The sequence below is a fragment of the Nomascus leucogenys genome, chromosome 9 (genome assembly GCF_006542625.1).
Source record: "Nomascus leucogenys isolate Asia chromosome 9, Asia_NLE_v1, whole genome shotgun sequence".
In the NCBI taxonomy this organism is placed as follows: domain Eukaryota; kingdom Metazoa; phylum Chordata; class Mammalia; order Primates; family Hylobatidae; genus Nomascus; species Nomascus leucogenys.
Window position 1 is genome coordinate 3,222,535 of NC_044389.1, and position 21,248 is coordinate 3,243,782.

The 21,248-nt window shown below is 37.0% G+C and overlaps 1 protein-coding gene across 6 annotated transcripts in view; it reads left to right on the plus strand.

Annotated features, from left to right (window-relative positions):
• DCLK1 (doublecortin like kinase 1) overlaps positions 1–21,248 on the plus strand; it is a 347,267-nt gene that overhangs the window by 8,114 nt on the left and 317,905 nt on the right. For all 6 annotated transcript variants that reach the window (XM_030818533.1, XM_030818531.1, XM_030818532.1 and 3 more), the window contains exon 3: positions 11,150–11,496. In XM_030818533.1, the coding sequence (XP_030674393.1) occupies positions 11,150–11,496 (347 nt within the window). The remainder of the gene's footprint in view (positions 1–11,149; positions 11,497–21,248) is intronic.

The following is a 21,248-nucleotide window of genomic DNA, read 5'->3' on the forward strand; positions in this document are numbered from 1 at the left end:
AATTCATAACGCTGACAATTAGCATGCAGCTGCACTTAGTGTTTAAATAGCTGGAAATTCATTTAGATTTGCCTCTTTGTCAATTACATTTTTTGCTTAGTCTGTTAAAATGCAAACCGTTGCTTCATATTCATCATTAGGCTCATATCTCTCACTTTACATACTAATTTTATGTAAACGTCAATGCATGTTATTAGCTTTTCATTTCCCCTTCCAATATGATGATATTTGAGTTTAAAATTAAATCCCTTTAGTGGGTGCAGTGACAAGTGTATTGGACTTATAGTTATTTTCTTGCTCTTTCTCACTTGCTCTCAGACTAAAAATTCTGAATTACAATGATATTTGTGAATTTCTTTATCTATAACAGTCTTGTGGTCATTGTCACTGTTTTGTTTTTATCTATGGATTATTATGCCTAAGTATGGTTTAAGCATGTTGGTAGAGCTAGCTGTATGTATTTAGCTGAGCCAAAATTATATAGTCAGTGTGAATGTGTGTGTCTATGATTGTATGTGTGTCACCTATGCACATATGTATGTATATACACACATATTCACACACATACACTTAAGAGCATTCCAAAGGTGACACTCTTGTTTGCTTTCAAAATGGCCTTAATATGTTTTTTTAAAAAAATCATGATGCTTAATAAGGAAAGTTGAATTGCAGGCCTATTTCTGCAAGTGATTCATCTTGAGACTTGGCCTCATTTCCCCCAATTTTGCACCATCTATATTCTACTGTAGGTATGTAAATGTTGTGACGATAAATGAAGGTGTCACATTTAAAGCCTTTGAACTCTTAGGAGAAAGATGTAATATAAACCTGGAGCATTGATGGATTGACTGATTTGTCTTTTTTTTAACATCTTATGAAAATGTACATGTGAGAGGGCCGGAGCATTTTCTTTAAACATTAAGATAAAAACTCTGTAGATATGTAATCTTCTGGATACAAATAAGTGAATTTGTTCATCAGATCTGCACTATTAGAGATGAGTCCCTCTTCTTCTTCGGTTCTCATGTATGCCTTGGCTTTCCACTAACCCTATATGGACATTGCCTGACTGTGGAGCTGTAGTTTGCATAAGGGCTTTTTCCAAGTTTCTACCATAATTCCCCTCTCAGGATTAAACCCATGCTTCATCCCACAGTTAGGGAATCTCTTTCCTACCATAGGCTCTGGGTTACCTGTCTTTTCCTATTCCCTAATAGAGCATCCTCTACTTTATTTCCCTATTTCACTGGCTTTCTCTATGCCTCTCCTTGCTATATTGAATTTTTTTAAATTAATTTTTGAATAGCTATAAAATTTGCTCTTCCTAAAATTCCTCAGAGGGGACCACTTTACTAGTTTCTTTTTCTTTTCTTTAAAAACAAAAGCAAAAACAAAAAACAGGGTTTTGCCATGTTTCCCAGGCTGGTCTCAAACTCCTGGGCTCAAGCCATCCACCCACGTCAGCCTCCCAAAATGCTGGGATTTCAGGCGTGAGGCATTGCGCCCAGCCTACTAGTTTCTTGAGTATCCTCTCAGAGATACCAGTGCATGTGAAGGACACATATACAGCAATGCCCCCTTATCCTGGAAGGAAATACGTTCTATGACCCCCAGTGGTTTCCTGAAACTGCAAATAGTACTGAACCCTGTATATACTGTGCTTTTTTCCTATGAATACATACCTATGATAAAGGTATGTATATGATGCTAGGTATATGATAAAGTTTAATTTATAAATTAGGCATGGCAAGAAATTAACAACAATAACAAATAAAATGGAACAATTATAACAATATACTGTAATAAAAGTTATGTGAATGTGGTGTCTCTCTCAAAACATCCTTTTGTACTGTACTTGCCCTTCTTGTGATAGAGATGGAAGAAGCAAAATGGTGTGAGAGTTCGTCACACTACTCAGAACTGCATGCAGTTTAAAACTCATTAATTGTCTCTTTCTGGATTTTTTCGTGTAATATTTTTGGACCTCGGTTGACTGCAGGTAACTGAAACCATGGATAAAGTGGGGCAGTACTGTAATTTGCCCAGAAGGTAACTTTTTATGCCCACAGTTCTGCACCTTGCTTTGTGTACTTAACAATATATCCTGAAGACCTTTCCATATCGGTACATCCAAAACTACTTACTGTTTCTTTTACTGACTTCATAGTACTCCTTTATACAAAGGTACCATCATTTATTTAACCAGTCTTTTATCAATGTGCTTTTAGGTTGTGTCCAATTCTTTGTTATTACAGACAGCTTTGTGATGACTATCCTCGGATAGATGTTTTCCACTCATGTAGGAGAATATCTTTAGGATAAATTCCTAGAAGTAATATTGTTGGGTAGAGAGGTACAAGCATTAAAGTTTTAAGCACTGTTTGCAAAATTCCCCTTCATAAAAGTGGATTCAGTTTACACTCCAACCACTTATGTATGAGAGTGGCTGTTTCTCTACCCTCAACAAGGTGTTTTGAAATCAGATGTTTCCCATTAACTAACCCATTAAGAAAAGAAAACTATATGTCTTCTCATAGTTTTAATTTTCATCTTTTCATATGTTTAAAAGGCATTTGTATTTCATTTTCTGTGCGCTGTCTCTCCATCACTTACGATCATTTTCCTATCAGGTTAGGGTCTTTTTTATTAACTTGTAGAATTTTTGTTTTAAATATATTAACTTTTTGTAATAATGATTGAGAGGGCAGTCATGTGTCATTTAATAATGTGGATGTGTTCTGAGAAATGTGTCGTTAGGCAATTTTGTCATTGTGGGAACAACATAGAGTGCACTTACACAAACATAGATGGTGTAGCCTCCTCCACACCTAGGCTATATGGTGTAGCCTATTGTTCCTAGGCTACAAACCTGTACAGCTTGTTACTGTACTAAATACTATAGACAATTATAACACAATGGTATTTGTGTATCTAAACATATCTAGACATAGAAAAGGTACAATAAAAATATGGTGTGATAATCTTATGGGACCATTGTCATATATGTAGTCTGCCATTGAACAAAATGTTGTGGCACATGACTCTATTTTTTCCAGATTTCTCTTTAGTGACTTCATTTATTGTGTTTTTTGCCATGTAGATGTACAAAACAGTTACATAATCAAATGTATTATTCTTTATAGCTTGCTTTTCATGCCTCTTGGGTCCTTTGTACACTGAGATCATAAAGCCATTTTCCCTCATTTTCTTGTGGTATTTTTATGTTTTCACTTAAAAAATATTTTAATGGAAGTCATATTGTTATAATATGTGAGATAGGGATTCAGTTCAACCTTTTTTTTTCCCCCAGGCTATTTGCTTCATTTCTTTAACATTATATTTTCAGATTAATTTGGACTTATACAAGTATCACAGTGATAGGAAGTTCCTGTTTACCCTTCACCCATCTTCCTGTAATGGAACAGCACACACAATCATGGTGCAATGAACAAAACTAAGAAGTTAACTTCGGTACAATACAGTAGTTGAACTACAGGCTTCATTTGGCTTTCCTTCGTTTCTCCACTGATGTCCTTTTTTCATTCCAGAATCACACATTGCATTTAGTTTTTGTGTCTGCTTCTTCTCCTTGAAGCTATGACGGTTCTTCAGTCTTTTCTTATCTTTAATGACCTTGACAGTTTGAAGAATACCAGTCAGTTATCTTGTGGAATTTCCCACACTTTGGGTTTGTCTGATAATTAGATTGATGTTATGCACAGAAGTCATGTTTTGTCTTCAGTACATCATTTCAGGGGGTACATGATGTTGATATGTCTTTTTGGTTACCTGTGATCATTTGGTGAAGGCAGTGTCTGTCAGGTATATTCACTCTAAAGTTATAATTTTCCCCTTTGTAACTAATATTTCGGGAAGAAACTTTGATGTTATGTAAATATCTTGTTTCTCCTTAAGCTTTTGCCCATGATTTATGGCATTTATTTGTGGATCTTGCCTATAGCAGTTATTAGTATAGTGTTCTAATGGTGATTTTCTTTTCCCTCTTTACTTGCCGAATTTCTAAACATTACTGTCCTCCATTTTCCTGTCTGTCTTTGGATCGCCCACTGTGATCTCATCAACTGGCATTATTTTAACCACTCTTTTAAGGCCTATTACTCCTAAATCAGATCTTTCTTCTGCACTCCAACTACCTAGATATATAGAACTGTTTCTCTTCCTTAGTTCTTTCAAGCTCAACATGTATAATCGTGGACTCATTCTTTTCCATTTCCCAGAATTCATTCTTTCTCTCATGTTCCAGCTCTTATTAAATAGTATTACCACCTGCTAGGGTCCTAATGTTTAGGACCCCCTCAAAATTCACATGTAAAGGTATTAAGGGGTAGGGCTTTTGGTAGGTGATTAGTTCATGAGGCTGGAGCTTTTATGAATGGGATTCATTGTTTTATAAAAGAGGCCTCCAAAAATTGCCTTGCCCCTTCAACCCTGTGAAGATACAATGAAAAGGCACCATCTGTGAGGAAGTGGGGCCTTCACCAAACACTAACTCTGCTGGTGTCTTGATCTTGGACTTCCCAGCCTCCAGAACAGTGAGAAATAAATGTGTATTGTTTATAAGCCTCCAGTTGATGGTCTTTTGTTATAGCAGCCACAGGCCTAAGACACCACATAACTTAACATCACCCTTAATTTCTGTCTCTCTTAATCCCTCAAATCCAAGCTATCATCAAATTTTGTCGATTCTGCTTAAGACATTTCTCCAACTTGTTCTCTCTTCTCCATCCCTATTTCTGCTTGCTGGAAATCTCCAACTGATTTTCTTCTAGAAACTTCTAATTTAATATGTGCACAGTCAACTTAATTTCCTTCTTTACTGCCTAATCCAAACCTGTTCCCCTTCTAATTGTACCTATTGTGGTGTATGGGAAGTAGGCCCAAAGAAAATTTTCAGTGTCATCACTTCAGTGTCTTTGTTGCCTTATATTCCCTCGGAACCCATATGCAGTCAATTGCCAATTCTGGCTGGTTGTATCTGCTAAATACTCCTCATAGCATCCACTCCTCTGTCCCTAGTGTAGATACGTAACATTCAGTTCACCTCCTCTCCTGGTCGGCTGTAATGACTTTCTAGGTGATATCTTGACTTCTCTCTCCCCATGTTCACTTCAGCCCCTCATTCACACTGCAGCCAGTGTAACCTGTCTATCACCCAGGGCTGATCGTGTGTAAAACTCTGACCTTGTTGCCTGATGTGGTTTTATCTAACTCGTCTGTCTATGGAATCATGTTTATTTCATTTTTTTGAGAAAATGTTTTAATGTATCACAGAATATCCCTTTCTGTACTGTGCAACAGAGCATATTATTATTTTATTTTTATCTGGAATGTTCTCCCCTCTCTTTTTTGTCAATGGCAATCTTACCCTTGCTTCCAAGGCCAGTGTGAATTCCATTTCCCTTTCATAGATAGCCCAGTGGGAAGTGGGAAGTGACTTCTTCCTCCTCTGAATTAGGATGGCCTAGACCACTCTTACTTAGCAATGATCACTTACTGCCTTGTGGCGGAATCTTTTCATAGACACATCTTGCTTTCTAACCTATTAGAAGGCAGGCTCCTGACTTAGGTTTCTTTCCCTTCCCAGAGTGGCTAAGTTAGGTCTTGCACCTATGACTCAGGATTTAGGAGGTTGCTTTTGATTTTTAGGTTTCATTGTTAATGTTGTACGTACTTGTCACAGTTTTGTTATTTGTTGTTCTGTTATTAGGCAAAATTTTTTAGCAAGGAGATTACGGGTATAAACATTTTCGTGGCTCCAAGTAGTTTTCCACGTTGCTTTTTAAAATGATTATTACCAATTTAATGTCTGTAATGGTGTTTTCTATTTATGCTTTATTTTGTGTTTATCCTTTGTCATATATTTCAGCACCTTGTATTATTTTGTTGCTGCAACCTCAATACCACTTTATTTTCATTATTCTTTTGTTGCAATTATAATAGGTACAAGAGTACATCTTAAATCTGCTTTAACTTGCATTTCTTGGCTTACTATTTAAGCACCTTCCGTGTGTTTTCCATATATTCTTTGTTTTGTTTTTATCCTTTGCCATCTATTTCTGTACCTTGTATTTTTGTAAATTATAATAAGACATGCTTATTATAATAAGAAATAAGAAAAAAGAGTCTCTACTTTTCAATTTCAAAAAGTTTAGATCTCTCATTACTTTCTCCTTAATGTTGTTTTTCTGTTGCTTTGGATTTGAGAAGGTGACACGTCCACAGGTCTGACATACATATTCAAATTCATTTTCTATAAGCTTACTTTTATGTTCTATTGTGTTATGGACGACTTCTGCCAAAGAATGACCCATAAGCACCTTTGGGAAATCTTTTTTCTTGCCTTTAATAGCTCGATGAAAATCATCCTAAGCCAGTGACTTCCAGGTAGATTATGAAATGTCGCTGTGCGTATCTGAGTTGCCTCATAAAATGTAATGCCCAGAAGGCACTTTATGGTATTCTATTCTGTAAACAATATTTCATGTAATTTAATTCAGTTCAGTTGCAGAGGTTTCAATACATATTTGAGTTTTTCCTAGATTTTGCCATAACTCACAATAATGAAATTTAATTGCCAGAGTTTTTAATCAGAAAGTTTATCCTCTGGAAAAATGAAATATATTACGGATATCCTTCACTTAAGGATACTTTTGACTATGCCACATATTGATCTTAAAGGAAGACTAGAGGAGGTGACAACCAGCTCAAGTAACATGAAGGATGGAGATGAGGTCATTTTCAGACTGAAGTTAAGTAATATCAGAACTGGAATTTACTCTTAGCCAATGAAAACACTCCCGCAATAAGAGGCAAATTTGTAGAATCCCCCAATATAGAGTCTCGTGGAGGAATACTCTTATAGCTGACACACTGCAGGTCCAGTCACCCAGGGAACTGGTACCACATTATCAGTTTTCAGTAGTGCCTAGGGAATTCATTTTAAGTGGAAATATTCTAATTTCATAATGGAAGCGAATGGCAAAGTAGAATTAACTTCGCAGATTTTTAAAATAATAAATCTGATTAGAGGAAATGTATTGTTATGCCTTGAAGAATAATGGCAAGTATGATCATTTAAAAATACAGGCCAGTCGCGGTGGCTCAAGCTTGTAATCCCAGCACTTTGGGAGGCTAAGGTGGGCAGATCACTTGAGGCCAGGAGTTGGAGGCCAGGAGAGCCAACATGATGAAATCCTGTCTCTACTAAAAATATAAAAATTCACTGCGTGTGGTGGTGCATGCCTGTAATCCCAGCTACTCAGGAGGCTGAGGCGGGAGAATTGCTTGGACTCAGGAGGCAGAGGTTGCAGTGAGCTGAGATCACACCACTGCACTCCAGCCTGGGTGACAGAGTGAGACTCTGTCTCAAAAACATAAAAAATGAAACATAAAAATAAAAATACATAGGTGATTTTTTAAACAGGGACTCTTCAGTATCTTAAAAATAATCTAAGATGCTTACTTAGATATTATCTCATCCTCCAACTTTCTGAAAATACTAAAATCTTTCAGGAAAGAAATTACCATATTCTGACATTTTAGTATCAGTTGGATCCAAACATAATTTCATGCTTATTTCCTTACTTTTTTAAAAAACTGTCATTCTCTTTATCTCTCTCTCTACTTAAAAACAAAGATTAGTTTTTGGCCTTCATAAATGCCACAACACAATTCAGCCAGATGCTGCTTCAGCGTCTTGCTGTTTGTTGGAGTGTCTTAGACACCCAGAGTATTACATTTCAAGTGAAGAATCAGACTTATCATAGAATCTTTAGGGCTTGAACAAACTGAAACAACAAACAAACAAAAAAAAACTGGTTGTATGATAACCAACCAGAAAATCATGATGTTTTTAATTTCTAGTACCACCTCTAAGAGCTTTGCAATCATGCCATCCTTGTTCAAGTTCACCTATAGAAAGTAATGAAAAGCTTCCAAAGCAAATTTTGGGCTGTTTTGCTCAAAAATACCTTGTGTAATGTTATTTGTTTGTTTGTTTGTTTGTTTTAGATAAATTCACTTTTATTTCATTGTTGCAGTAGAAGTTATACCAAAAGACTTTGGGGTGTGGGGTGGCTTAGTGTATGTAAGAGGAAGTATACTACAGTAATTGTGAGCTTACTTTATCTTGTTATTTTGTTTGTTTGTTTGTTTGTTTTTTAAATAAAGAGAGATGGGATCTCGCTTTGTTGCCCAGGCTGGAGTGCAGTAGCACAATCATGGCTCACTGCAGCCTCATCCACCCAGGCTCAAGTGATTCTCCCACCTCAGCCCCCCAAGTAGCTGGGACTACATGTGTGAGCCACCATGCTTGGCCCTGTCTTGTTATTTTTGAATGGCACTTAACACACATACCTCATGTCAATACTTGAATGCACTCTAAAAATGATTATTTAAACAAGATTATAACTTATCTCTTAACTCTCAGTCACACTAAGGAAGAGATTGAACACTGGGTATCTAGAGCTATTTGACCAAATCAAAACTGTGTATTCTTCCCATTCAGAATAATCACATTTGTTAACTTATAATAATCGATGATAATTAGCCCATGAATTGAAAAGCTATTTTTTACAAAATCAGAAGATACAACCAACTTTAATTTAACTGAGTTAAGGTGGGGACCACATCTCTTGTGGCAGAGAGAAGTTCAGTATTATGATTACGGTAAAAATAGTTAATACACAGATTTAAAAAGATTTAATGGAAATTTCTTTTCATGATAAAATGGAAATGTATTCGTATAAGTAAATCAATGGAAATTTATTAGCATAAGGAAATCCATCTGGGCCTTTCCTGAATTCCTGAATAGTGTCAGTCACAGACTCTAAATGACTGTGGTGTGTGATCTTGGATTTGGTGGCAGCTCCTTCTCCTTCCTTTAGCTGTTACTTTCCTGTTAGCACAGTATCATCTGTTACTGGAGTCTCACATCCTTCTCTAAGATTCTCATTCCAGTCTTTAAATCTGATTATCCAGCAGAGGAGCCTCACATTTACAGCTCAGATTAAACACATATTTCTTCTGATCATTGTTGCTTGAACCAAACCAGCAATGCCTTCTCAGTGTCACTGGAGAACTTTCTTAATGCTTTTAAATATTTTCAGGGTGCTTTATCTAAGAAGATATTTTTTAAAAAGTGTTTATTTTCTCTTTTAACAAACTCATTCCATGTTGCTATGTTCTTTAAAACTGCTCCCTCTTCTAATTTAATATATTTTTTAAAGTTTTTGTTGAAATGTAAACTACTCTCTATATCTTTGTTTTGCTTTTAGTTATTAGCTTAGTATAGAAAATTATAAATAATTAGACAATTGCATATCTTCAGTTAGCACAGAATTCGGACAGAGGCTAGCTTTGCCAGCTCAATTACATGCTGTGTGTCTCACTGGGGAGCGTTGGGGCATTCTCACATTGACATGGACCCAACGTGGTGTCCACTGGTAACTGTTCAATATAAGACCTGCTTACCGATTTCTAGTAATTTTGTTTTTGAATTTTTCTTTTCAGGCTTACTGCACGATTAGGGTCATGTAGCCTCAGGTCATTTTCACTTACATAGCAGGTTTGCATTTGAGATCACTTTGATCTCTATCTTCTAATTTGATCTTCATAAAAACCTAATGAGGTTTTGTTTTATAGATAAATAAACCACCACCCAGAAATCTGAGGGCCTTGTCCAAAGTCACATGCTCGGAGAGGCCAGGTCTTGAGCCCGAATTTCCAGTTCTCTCTTCCCACTATCATGTTCAAGTCATCAGTCCATGAAAACTCCCAGAACACTACTGGTTCTATAGTCCCCAAATATGCCTTTCTCCGGATTTAAGCAAATATCAAAAATACGTATATGTTTTTGATATTTACTTAAATTCTGAGGAAGGCATAGCTGAGACAAGTCATGATCTGCCAGGTGAATAGAAATGGGGTTGGTTAAACTTGCACTATTCATACAACTTCTAGGGAGGCATAACGTGTATGTATACACATTAGAGGATATTCTAAGAACATCTGCAGAACAAGTGTTCAGTAACATGTATAACTGCTCTTTTGAACTTTTGAAGGCCTGCTTCAGTTATTTTTATGTGACTACTTATTCTTTGGCCTTGGATGCTTGCACTGTTAATTTAAAAATAATACAAGGACTTAGATAAAAGTCAATGGGTTGTGTTAGATTAGGCCTAGGTCATTTTACCTACAATTATGAAGGTCTTTCAGCATTTTTACCTATTCCTAGTTACAAAAACTTATTAACAGAAAAAAAGCCATTACAAAATCTTTAATTTCAAAAGGCTTTGACCTAACTTTATGAAATATGTATTTAGAATTCGCCATTTTACAATTTGTTGTCTCTTGGTTCATGTTTTTTCTTTTTTGTGTGTGTGACCTGCATCTACTTAATAGTCTGATTATTTTCATTAAAAGATTTCCTGCTAAGGAGTCATTTTTAATACACATTTATTTATATTTATTTTAGAGCCCATTTTTGAAGCTGTAGTTTGTATGTTGAACACTTCTAAAACCTCTTACTTATGAACAAGTATGAATTGACCTGATAGTATGTGTGGCTCACTGTGATTGGTACTATACAGATGAGAGAAAGGAAGGGTGATTATTTGCTTGCTTTTGGAACTTTACTGGGCTTTACAAAATCTTTAGCATCAACTCTCATCAAATTCGTAAATTATATGACTATTTTAAGATGCTGTATTCTGATTCATTCTTAGTGTTTAAATTATCTCAGGTAGCAAATATAGGTACTTCCAATTTTGAAATTTTCTGCAGATTTAAATATCTGTAATTCCCAAAGAATATTTTCTATTTTAAATTCACTTTCACACTTCTTTAAGGTCTTTTCAAGCAGATCAGCATTTCTATCACCGACCTTAAGATGAGGAAATGGAGGAATAATGTTTTGTTTTGTTTTTCCAGGATGTGGATCTGTTGCCGATAGTGCCAGATTAGCAATCAGAAATCTTTCTTTTTCCCTGATTATTAATCACACTTCCATTGTTTGAAAAGTCAGGGCTAGCTCTTGCCCCTAAGCAGAAAAGGCAAAAGAGAGGATAAGTAGGAAAAAAGAAATGGGTACATTTTAGTGTAAATTTAAATATATTTCTCTCTTCCTTAGGAGAGAGTTATGTATGTGGCTCGATAGAACCCTTCAAGAAACTGGAGTACACCAAGAATGTGAACCCCAACTGGTCAGTGAACGTCAAGACCACCTCGGCTTCTCGGGCGGTGTCTTCACTGGCCACCGCCAAAGGAAGCCCTTCAGAGGTGCGAGAGAATAAGGATTTCATTCGGCCCAAGCTGGTCACCATCATCAGAAGTGGCGTGAAGCCGCGGAAAGCTGTCAGGATTCTGCTGAACAAGAAAACGGCTCATTCCTTTGAGCAGGTCCTCACTGATATCACCGACGCCATCAAGCTGGACTCGGGAGTGGTGAAACGCCTGTACACGTTGGATGGGAAACAGGTAAGAGACATATTGTGATGTGACTTTGACTTTAAGGCAAAAACCAGGGAGTTGGAGGGTATACGTGGCTAAAGCATACATTTTGCTCAAGTTGTTAAAGGGCCTGGGTCTCTTAATCAACAAATATGTACTTGCTGGCCCTAGAACAGTCAGAAGTTTGAGTTGAGCAGGATTATTCATAGGAATAAAGTAAGAAAAAAAATGCATATCTTTGAAGATTAAATAATTACTCAGTGATTTCTACTTTTTCATTTGTTATTTGCTGAACATAATGGTTCTTTTCTGTCGTCTGTTTTCAGTTTTCTCATAGGTCTTATAGCCTTAAGAATGACTGAGGTGTGGAAGTAAACTGTGACCAGTAGGGAAAATTCTAACTTATTTCTTTGACCTAAATATTTTATGATTTTAAGTCTTTGTAGTGTTCACTAGTGAGATTTACCTACATTTTATAGATTTTAAAATACGTTATCTAAGAAATGACATATTTCCATCTGAATAGCTTTAAAGGCATATTTCTAGAATAGCATGCATCTTGTATTTTTCAGTGTTAAAATAAAAGGGAGGTTTTTCAGCTACAGAATGAACATCAGTTGACTTGGATGGGTGGTCATTTTAATGTGAGTTGGTCAGATGAACCCAAAGGAAGCATCACCTTTTATTGGCTTGGGTGGACTATTTTTGTACAGGTTTGACAGAACCTTGATGGTGAGTTGAATTAAAAAACATTGATTAGGGCCGAGTGCGGTGGCTCACGCCTGTAATCCCAGCACTTTGGGAGGCCAAGGTGAGGGGATCACGAGGTCAGGAGATGGAGACCATCCTGGCTAACACGGTGAAACCCTGTCTCTACTAAAAATAAAAAAAATAATAGCCAGGCGTGGTGGTGGGCGCCTTTAGTCCCAGCTACTCAGGAGGCTGAGGCAGGAGAATGGCGTGAACCTGGGAGGCAGAGCTTGCAGTGAGCCGAGATCACTCCACTGCACTCCAGCCTGGGCGATAGAGTGAGACTCTGTCTCAAAAAAAAAAAAAAAAAAAGAAAAAAGAAAAAACAAACAACATTGATTATATGTACAGCATGATTTGCTAGTCATTCAGAGTTTACCAGATTATATTTTTGAGCACACTATCTTTGCTGGAAATTTAGTTTTTAATGTGGTGCTATCAAAATGCTTTTTTAAAAAGAAATTTTTTTTGAGGGATAATTTGATTTTTATGTATAGTAAATATTAAAATTAAAATGATCCATGAATTAAAAGATTGATCTTATTAAATAGAAGACTCCTCCAAGTTCTTAAAGGCCAGCACATTCAAACTTTCTGAATTAGAAATAGATGCTAATCCTAGAAAGAGTATTAGTCATGAAAGAATACTTCCCTTAGGGATCCATTCAGATGCTCTAAATTATAAAATTCATTAGGAAAGAAGGAGTATGTGCCAGTTGTTCATTTGTATTTACCATCTTTTGCTTGTCTCATAACCCTTGCCCTAAGTATCATTCGGATAAGGATTCTAATGGATGAGATTCTCTAATGGATGAGACCTAGTCTTCTAGATTTAAGAGTCTGTAGCCTAAATGTCATCAGTCTATCAATGACCAGAAAGTTCATGCTGGCTTGTGAATTATAGTAGCAATAAGGTGGCAAACTTCACTTTTACACATTTTTTAAGCCCTTCACTGGCTCCATTTCTAATGAGTTATTCAAACGTCTTGTAGTTCTGATTTTTCATATATTGAATTTTCTCAAGATGGGAGTTCATCTATTTTCATAAATATTTACCTATTCAAATAAATATTTTTATAAAGTGTCTCATTAGAGCAAAGAATACATATGGATAAATGTTCCCTCTCCCTGCCTCACTTCAGAATTTTGGGAGTTCCAAAATGCTACTCTGAATCTAAAAATCAGCCTTAATGACTTTAGCTAAAATTTGCCATCAGCTGATTATTAAATTTTGTTTATTTCAGGAAAAAATCCCTAGAATAGGTATGATGTTCTCAATTGTTTTCTTCCTTACTAAATTTGTCTAGTATCAATATTTGATATCAGCTAGTTTACTGTGGTTTACATGTAAATAATCCAAAGTCATGGGAAGGAATCCCAGATTTAATGTCAAAAAGACCAGGATTCAAGTCTTGGCTCAGCCATAGATTCCTTATGTTTTTAGCAAAACACTTAACTGAGCCTCATTATCCTCATCAGTGAAACACAGGTAAAATGATTACCTGTGTTTTATAGAGAGCTGTGGGTCAACTACGATGGTACATGCGATAGCAATTTTGAACTATAATGATGACAGCTTTATTGAGCATTGTTCTAAGTGCTTTGCATGTATTAGCATGTTTAATCCTCATAACAACTTGCTTATTATCCCCATTTAACAGATTAGAACACTAAGGCACAGAACTTGTTAAAAACATGCACAAGACCTCACAACTATGATTTAAACTGCTCTTGCTCCAGAGCTTGTGCTGGTAACCACTGTACCACTTTAGATTACGTTAAAGCACCAAACTGCTGTAAATGTGTTGAGTAAGAATTGTCAAGGGAGTCATTTGTCCGAGGAATGTCATCTGAAACATTTCTGCTCTGTCCTTTTTTTCCTGCAGTCGTTGCGCTGACTGTTGGACTCAACTGTTGTTTTGTCAAGCGTTCAGTTTGCTGTTGTGACGTTTCCCCTAGTGTTGGCGTGTTCCCTTCATAGCAGGATTAGTGAAAAGCTGCAGAGGAATTGGATGATAAAGTGGAAAGAACATAAAAGACTTATTCCTTGGGTTCCCAGTGAGAACAAAGATGCTTCCTCATGGACCCCAGGAGTCTTTAGAACCATTTTGGCTCAAAAGAGAAATCTGTCCCATAAGCAGTTTGTTAGAGCAGAATTTTTGACAACCCTGGCAGAGACTGAGGCTTGATAAGCCTCTGAGAATAAACCACTTTCCTCCACGCTGTCCTATGGAATAATGCTTGGCCATAGTGGGGTGGCAGCTGCACTGCTACCATCTTGGCCTGCCTGTGGTGGCATCGGGGTCCATATGTTGCCAACAAGATGTCACCCTAAGATTACTTGTCCTGCCTTTTTAAAAAATAGTTTAACTGAACCCTCACATCAACTCCATAAACAATATGGGAATTCCAATGCCCAGTAAAGAATTTCATATTTTTGGGTTGAGGAAATAGAATTGTTTAAAAAAATGAATTACTTGTGTGCTTTGAGTAAATGGGTAGAGAAGAAGATGGTTTTGTAGATTGCCTTGGGGCAGCCTGCAGATGTATCCATGGCATGAAAACTGTTGACGCTGGGATTTTGGACAATGGAACCATGAAAGCTGGAGCCTGCTGTTTAATATCTTACCCAGAGGAGACGGACACCAGAGGGCATAGACCACAAGCCGTTCTCACTTGTTTCTACCACCACTCGTTGCTCAGTTGCGTCTCGGGTTTGTGTTAGCCCTAAGCAAAGAATTCATCGAACAGTACTTTTTTGGATGTTTTTAGACTAAGATAAGGAAATAAACGTTTTGGAAATGCTGCACAATCTAGAAAAGATTTTGCGGGAAGCTGCAATTGGCCAAGATGACCATTGTAGTTCATAAGCAGCCTATGTGTGAGCAAACCCTTTCTAATGATTTCAACTCCATTCTTTATTCGGGGGCACTGAAGCTTCAGTAAATGGCTGCCCCGGCCTTCCTCCTCTTCCTTGCAACTTTCAGGGTGACTGCTCACCAGGTCATCAGTCCTTTTGCTGGCATGGCTGGCAGTTCAAGGAAGCACTTACCATGCCTTAATTTCAGTGATGCATTTTTTCTTTTTTTAAATCTGGGCCTTGGTTAAAGACCTCCAGAGAAGAAAAAGGGACATTTTCTAGCTAACAGTTAAAATCATGTCCCCTGAACCCATGTCCAAGGGGAGGATTTGCAGGATCTTAGAGTCTGAGAGTCTCTTCCTCTTGCCCAAGTCCAGGCTCTGGATATTGGAACTCTGCTGTGGGTTATTCACTTAACCTGCCAAGCAGTTACTCCCAGAGGCCATTTGGAGTGTAACTATTTTTTAAGTGCTTAAAATAAGCCTAAAAGTTACCAGATTTGCTACAAAGATACCCTTGCATATCTCCTGACTCCTTTTATGGAAAAGCAAATCTGGCTTTCTTGAGCTGCTAAATCTGTGGTTCTCGAATCCTTCCTTAGAAACATAGAACAGCTAGTGCCTAAGTAGGTGATTTATACTATAAAGAACATAGATAGGGCACTTCCCAATGATCCCCTTCCCACTGAAATACAGCAATGACAAACTAGATTGCTCTTTAAGTAGAAAATAAATGCACATCCCTATCTTATCTACTTTTCAACATCAAAGATCTGTACAACATTGCAGCATGCTTTAGTGAAGAGAAAAAAAACCCAGAGATGTTATATTTTTATCTTATAGACATTTCATATAGGCCATGTACTGTATAAAATCTACCACTGCTAGTGAGTGGAGATCGCACCACTGCACTCCAGCCTGGGCGACAGAGTGAGACCCCATCTCAAAAAAAAAAAAAAAATCTACCACTGCTAGCATGCTAGAGTGAGCAAACAATTGATTGTTTTCCCAATATGGAAAACATTAGGAATTACTCAGCTGAAGTACGGGTAGCCATAAACTGATTTAGATGGTAAACCATGAGAAAGCATCGTAACTGCCATTTTGAGGACATCCCAGTGGCTGTTGATAAATTAATCCATTATTACATCTTCTCTGTATCTTTTGATCATGAATCTTCATTGCCTGTTATAAACATAAAGCTCAAAAGTTGCTTGTAAATGAGTCAATAATTGCCGCCATTTATTTTAGGTGTTTAATATAGGAGTTTATTTGATTACATGAAATGGTAATGATGATTAATAGGAATCTATGAATCAGATATCACAAAATGGTCTTTATTTTCTTCTTTTTGGCTTTTAATATCTAATTCTAATCTGAAGTAAAAATAATTTGGTCGACTCGAGTTTAGAGTGCTTAGGATATGTCTTCCTCTTACAAGTTAAAAAAGTGATACAAATTATTATTACATCTGACCTTGGCTATAGGAGTTGATAAGCATAGAAAATGTGGAAACTAGAGGTTTCCAGATAAAATGTAAGAAATTTAGAATCTGATAGGATTTATTTGGAAAGGAAAAGGAGGTTTTCTGTAGCTGTTAGCAGCAGTGGTATTTTTCCTTTTTTATTAGTAGAACTTTTCTGTGACAGTTCTAATTAACTTCTGCAAGCATATTAAAACTCTTCATTCTTGGTATAAAGATTGTGTACCATTGATTTGCAACACTACCTATGTAGCAAAAGGGAATGTAATACTTTTTAGTTTTGTTTGCAATTGGAGTAAAAAAACAGTTGATACAAGTAATTTAGCTTACACTTTAAAATGTCAAATTAAAATTTTCTACAAAAGCTCAGAGCACATGTTAAACCATCCTCATGATTTATTAGAGCTATGAATTGATGGAAATAGATGATTTCAAAGAAAAAAGTTTAAGAATCATAATGACACTTCACTTACAGAATTAAAGTATTCAGAATAGAATGTGCTATTTTAGGTCACATATCTTTGGTCAATATTTAGGACTCATGAGCTACACCTGTCCTTATGTAGATGTTAGTGCCTCCAAATCGGGAAGATTTAAATCCTTTTTTTTTTTTTTTTTTTCCACTTTGAGCTCCTCTGAGGATGTGATCAATTATGGGTACCTGCAGTGATGTATATTTTAATGCTTAGATTCATTTTAGCAAAAGTCAGTTTTCTGTAAATTGCATTCTAGCTCGCCGTAAAATGAATTCTAAGTTCTCTTAGTGTTCCACTGCTGTACTGAAGATAGGTTTTCTAAAGCCCTTCCATAGTGTGCTGAGAGCATTTGGGGGACGTTTACAAGTCTACTGGCTTTGTGATTGCCTTCTGGTGGTGAGTTCTCTTGCTTCTATGACAGCTGGAGCCCTGACCCGGCCTGTGAGCCTTTTCTGTCTGGCAGGAGCATGTTGGGATGATGGAAAGAACTTGGACTGTAAAGTCAGCTGGTCAGTCAGTTATCCCTGCAACAAACAAACAAACAAATTCAGCCGAGCCTGGACTGAGATTTCAGTCTGGAAAATCTAGCTTGTGGTTTTTCATCCAAGCCTGGAAAATTAAGTTAGCCTACCCAACTTACTGATTAGTTAAGTTTAAAATTTCTGTATATTGAATTTACTTATAATGAGGAAATTTGCTTATGTATGCTATAAATTAAGCATAGATATGTGCGATAACTTGACACAGAGGAAAAATATTAGTTCCATCGAATTATAGACTTGAGTTCAAATCTGTCCTCTACTCTGGGCACAGTGAAATTTATCCTCCTATTGGAAATAGTTCACACCCTGATAATCCTCAGTTTCATCATCTGTATATTGTGAATAATAATAATGATAATAATGCCTGCTTTATAAGTTGTCATGAGGACTAAATGAAACAATTCACATGGCAAATTTAGCCCTGTGATTGGTACCCAATTGTTGGTAGTTGTTATAATGGAAAAGCTGACACTTAAGTTGTTTTTGGAAAAAACTCATATTTTAAATGTGCCAAAGGGACTCACTATTTTAAATTATCCTTTTATAAGGACTAATCATATTTTCCTTTGTAAATGTGGCTTTTTACATGGAAATGCTTCATGATATAATAAAAAGAGCATGGAATTCGAAATGAGACACTTACTAATATAAAGTCAAATCCTGACTGGAATACTCATTAGTGGTATGACCTCTGGCAAATCAGTTAAACTCTCTGAATCTCAATTTCCTCTTCTTTAAGATGGCATAATAATGCATACCTCATAATATTGGGGTGATAATTAATTGACAAAATATGTATATAAAGGCCTTGGCTTGACACATGGTGGGTCCTCTAAAAATATCAGTCCTTCACCCTTCTGTTCTCATATTCCAGGCTTTCTTAAAAATATAAGACCCTTGTAGTTGTATAATACCATGAATGTAGAATCGGTCATTTTGCATCATTTCCGTTGTAACTGAACTACTGTACCTGAACTACTAACGACTGTATTTTTATCATCCCATTACTGTCAGTCAGTTGTGAATGCGATGCAGATATTCACTTTCTTCTTCAATGGTACTTTCTCTTTCTTCTTCAATGGTACAGGTCATTCCTTAAAGACGTCTTTCTACTGGCAATCCATCCCACCGAGAAAGTAATATTACCATTAGTATCATTTGTTGAATACCTTCTCTGTGCCTGGCACTGGACCCATTGCTATATGTATTTACATTGATGATTACATTGATAATTGAAGGTAATCTCACTGAACCCCAGCTCTGCAAAGCAAGAACCTACTCATTTCTCAAGATTCAGCTCAAAGGTGGCCTTGTCTATGAAATATTTCCTATCTTCCCCATATAAAATTGACAGCTCCCTCTCTTGGAGCCTGTTCACCGTATATTGTATGTAGCCATGCAAATCTTCATTATACTGGTCTATTGTAATGCCTGTCTCCTCCTTTCGATTTTACAGGATGAGGCTAAGAAAGGTGTTCTACTGGCCTTTGAGTCTCCAGAGCTTGACCTGGTAAATGATTGAATGACTAAGTAGCTGGATGATTGACTAGTTTGCTGTGGTCTATCCACTTGGCATTAGCATATGGTCCAGTATTCAGCAAGGTCCTTACAGGTCATGGCCATATAGGAGCTGCCTTGGTCACCCTGGGCTGTGGTCGTGTGTAGCTGTAAATGATGATGGTGCCCTCTGCAGTGTGGCCACACTCTACATTACCACGCACACTGCACCATGGTGCTTGTTTCTAGCTAGGGCTTCTTCATGAAAGACTCTAGTGTAGAAAAGAAAAAGAACGCATCTGCCAATTTTAGATCATTTTCGCTATTGAAAGCACTTTCATTTTGTGGGGGAACAATAGATATTCTGTTACAAACATCTCGCCGTCTGAGTCAGGAGAATTGCTTTAGAGCAATTCTTCCTTCCTGACATTGCCTTAGCCATCCAGTGAATAAAGAGAAGAACTGATCAATATGTCCCATGGATTTAAAAATTGGTGGTGGGCCAATAGGAGATGTGCATGAAAAGCATCTGGCCTAATTATTGCAGAGACACAAACCTGCAGTATTCAAGGGTGTTTGTGGTGGCAGAGTATAATATGTTGCACCAGATTTTCCTGATTAGTTTTTAAATCCTTGAAACTAAATTAAATGAAAGAAGTCTGTTTCAGAAATTAAATGGAACTTTAAAAATCCAATTTTAAATAGGAACTATGTTGTAAACAACATGTCTTAGAAACAAAAGGACAGATGGGAGATTTATTTTTTAATTGGTCTTGTCCTTTGTAAGATTAATATATAATCAATGTAAAGAATTTTGACGGAAATAGGAAAATATTAAGATAAATTAAAATTACCCACAGTCGCGTTGAGAAGATGGTCCTTGCTCATATTTCGGTCTTTTTTTCTTTGTCTTTTTTTTTTTTTTTTTTTTTTTTTTTTTTTTTTTTTTTGAGACAGGTGTCTTGTTCTGTCTCCCAGGTTGGAGTGCAGTGGTGCAATCTCAGCTCAGTGCAACCTCTCCACCTCCCAGGTTCAAGTGATTTCTCCTGTCTCAGCCTCCCAAGTAGCTGGGATTACAGGTGCGTGCCACCACACCCAGCTAATTTTTGTATTTTTAGTACAGATGAGGTTTCCCCATGTTGGCCAGGCTGGTCTGGAACTCCTAACCTCAAGTGATCTCCCGGCTTCAGCCTCCCAAAGTGCTGGGATTACAAGCGTGAGCCACTGCACCTGGCCGTGTCTTTTTCTTTAAAAACAAACAAACAAAAACAAAAATAACAACAAAAAAACCCTTAGATCCCACTCTGTGTGCAGTTTGGCTCCTTGTTGGCACCTTCACATGAGTGTGCACATTTATGTGGGAAACATATCAAGCCATTCCCTCTCTAACTTTGTTATTTCATTGTCCAGGGACAGATCCCCTGAAGCCACGTTTCCCAGTGTGCTTTCCTCTCTTGTGACTTGTCTGTAGAGCCTCTTTTGTCTGTCTTCTGACTTATGGCTGATAGTAATCATGTTCCGAAGTCCGATCAAGAAGCAAACAGCAACCCAAATGTCCAACAACGATAGACTGGATTAAGAAAATGTGGCACATATACACCATGGAATACTATGCAGCCATAAAAAATGATGAGTTCATGTCCTTTGTAGGGACATTGGTGAAACTGGAAACCATCATTCTCAGTAAACTATCGCAAGGACAAAAAACCAAACACCACATGTTCCCACTCATAGGTGGGGATTGAACAATGAGAACTCATGGACACAGGAAGGGGAACATCACACTCCGGGGACTGTTGTGGGGTGGGGGGAGGGGGGAGGGACAGCATTAGGAGATATACCTAATGCTAAATGACGAGTTAATGGGTGCAGCACACCAACATGGCACATCGATACATATGTAACAAACCTGCACATTGTGCACATGTACCCTAAAACTTAAAGCATAATAATAATAAAATAAAAAAACAAAAAAAGAAGCAAACAGCATGTAAAGTAGCAATTCCTGAGGTGCTGTTCAGTGTAATCAGTTATTGGAGGTTAAAAGTATCTCAGACTCTATCTAGAATCCTCTTAGAAAAAAAGTCACATTTTTCAAAACGTGTCTGATTCCATAAGTCCAGTCTTATTTTGTACTTGCCAGGTAACAGGCTTTTTAGGTCAATGGGAGCAC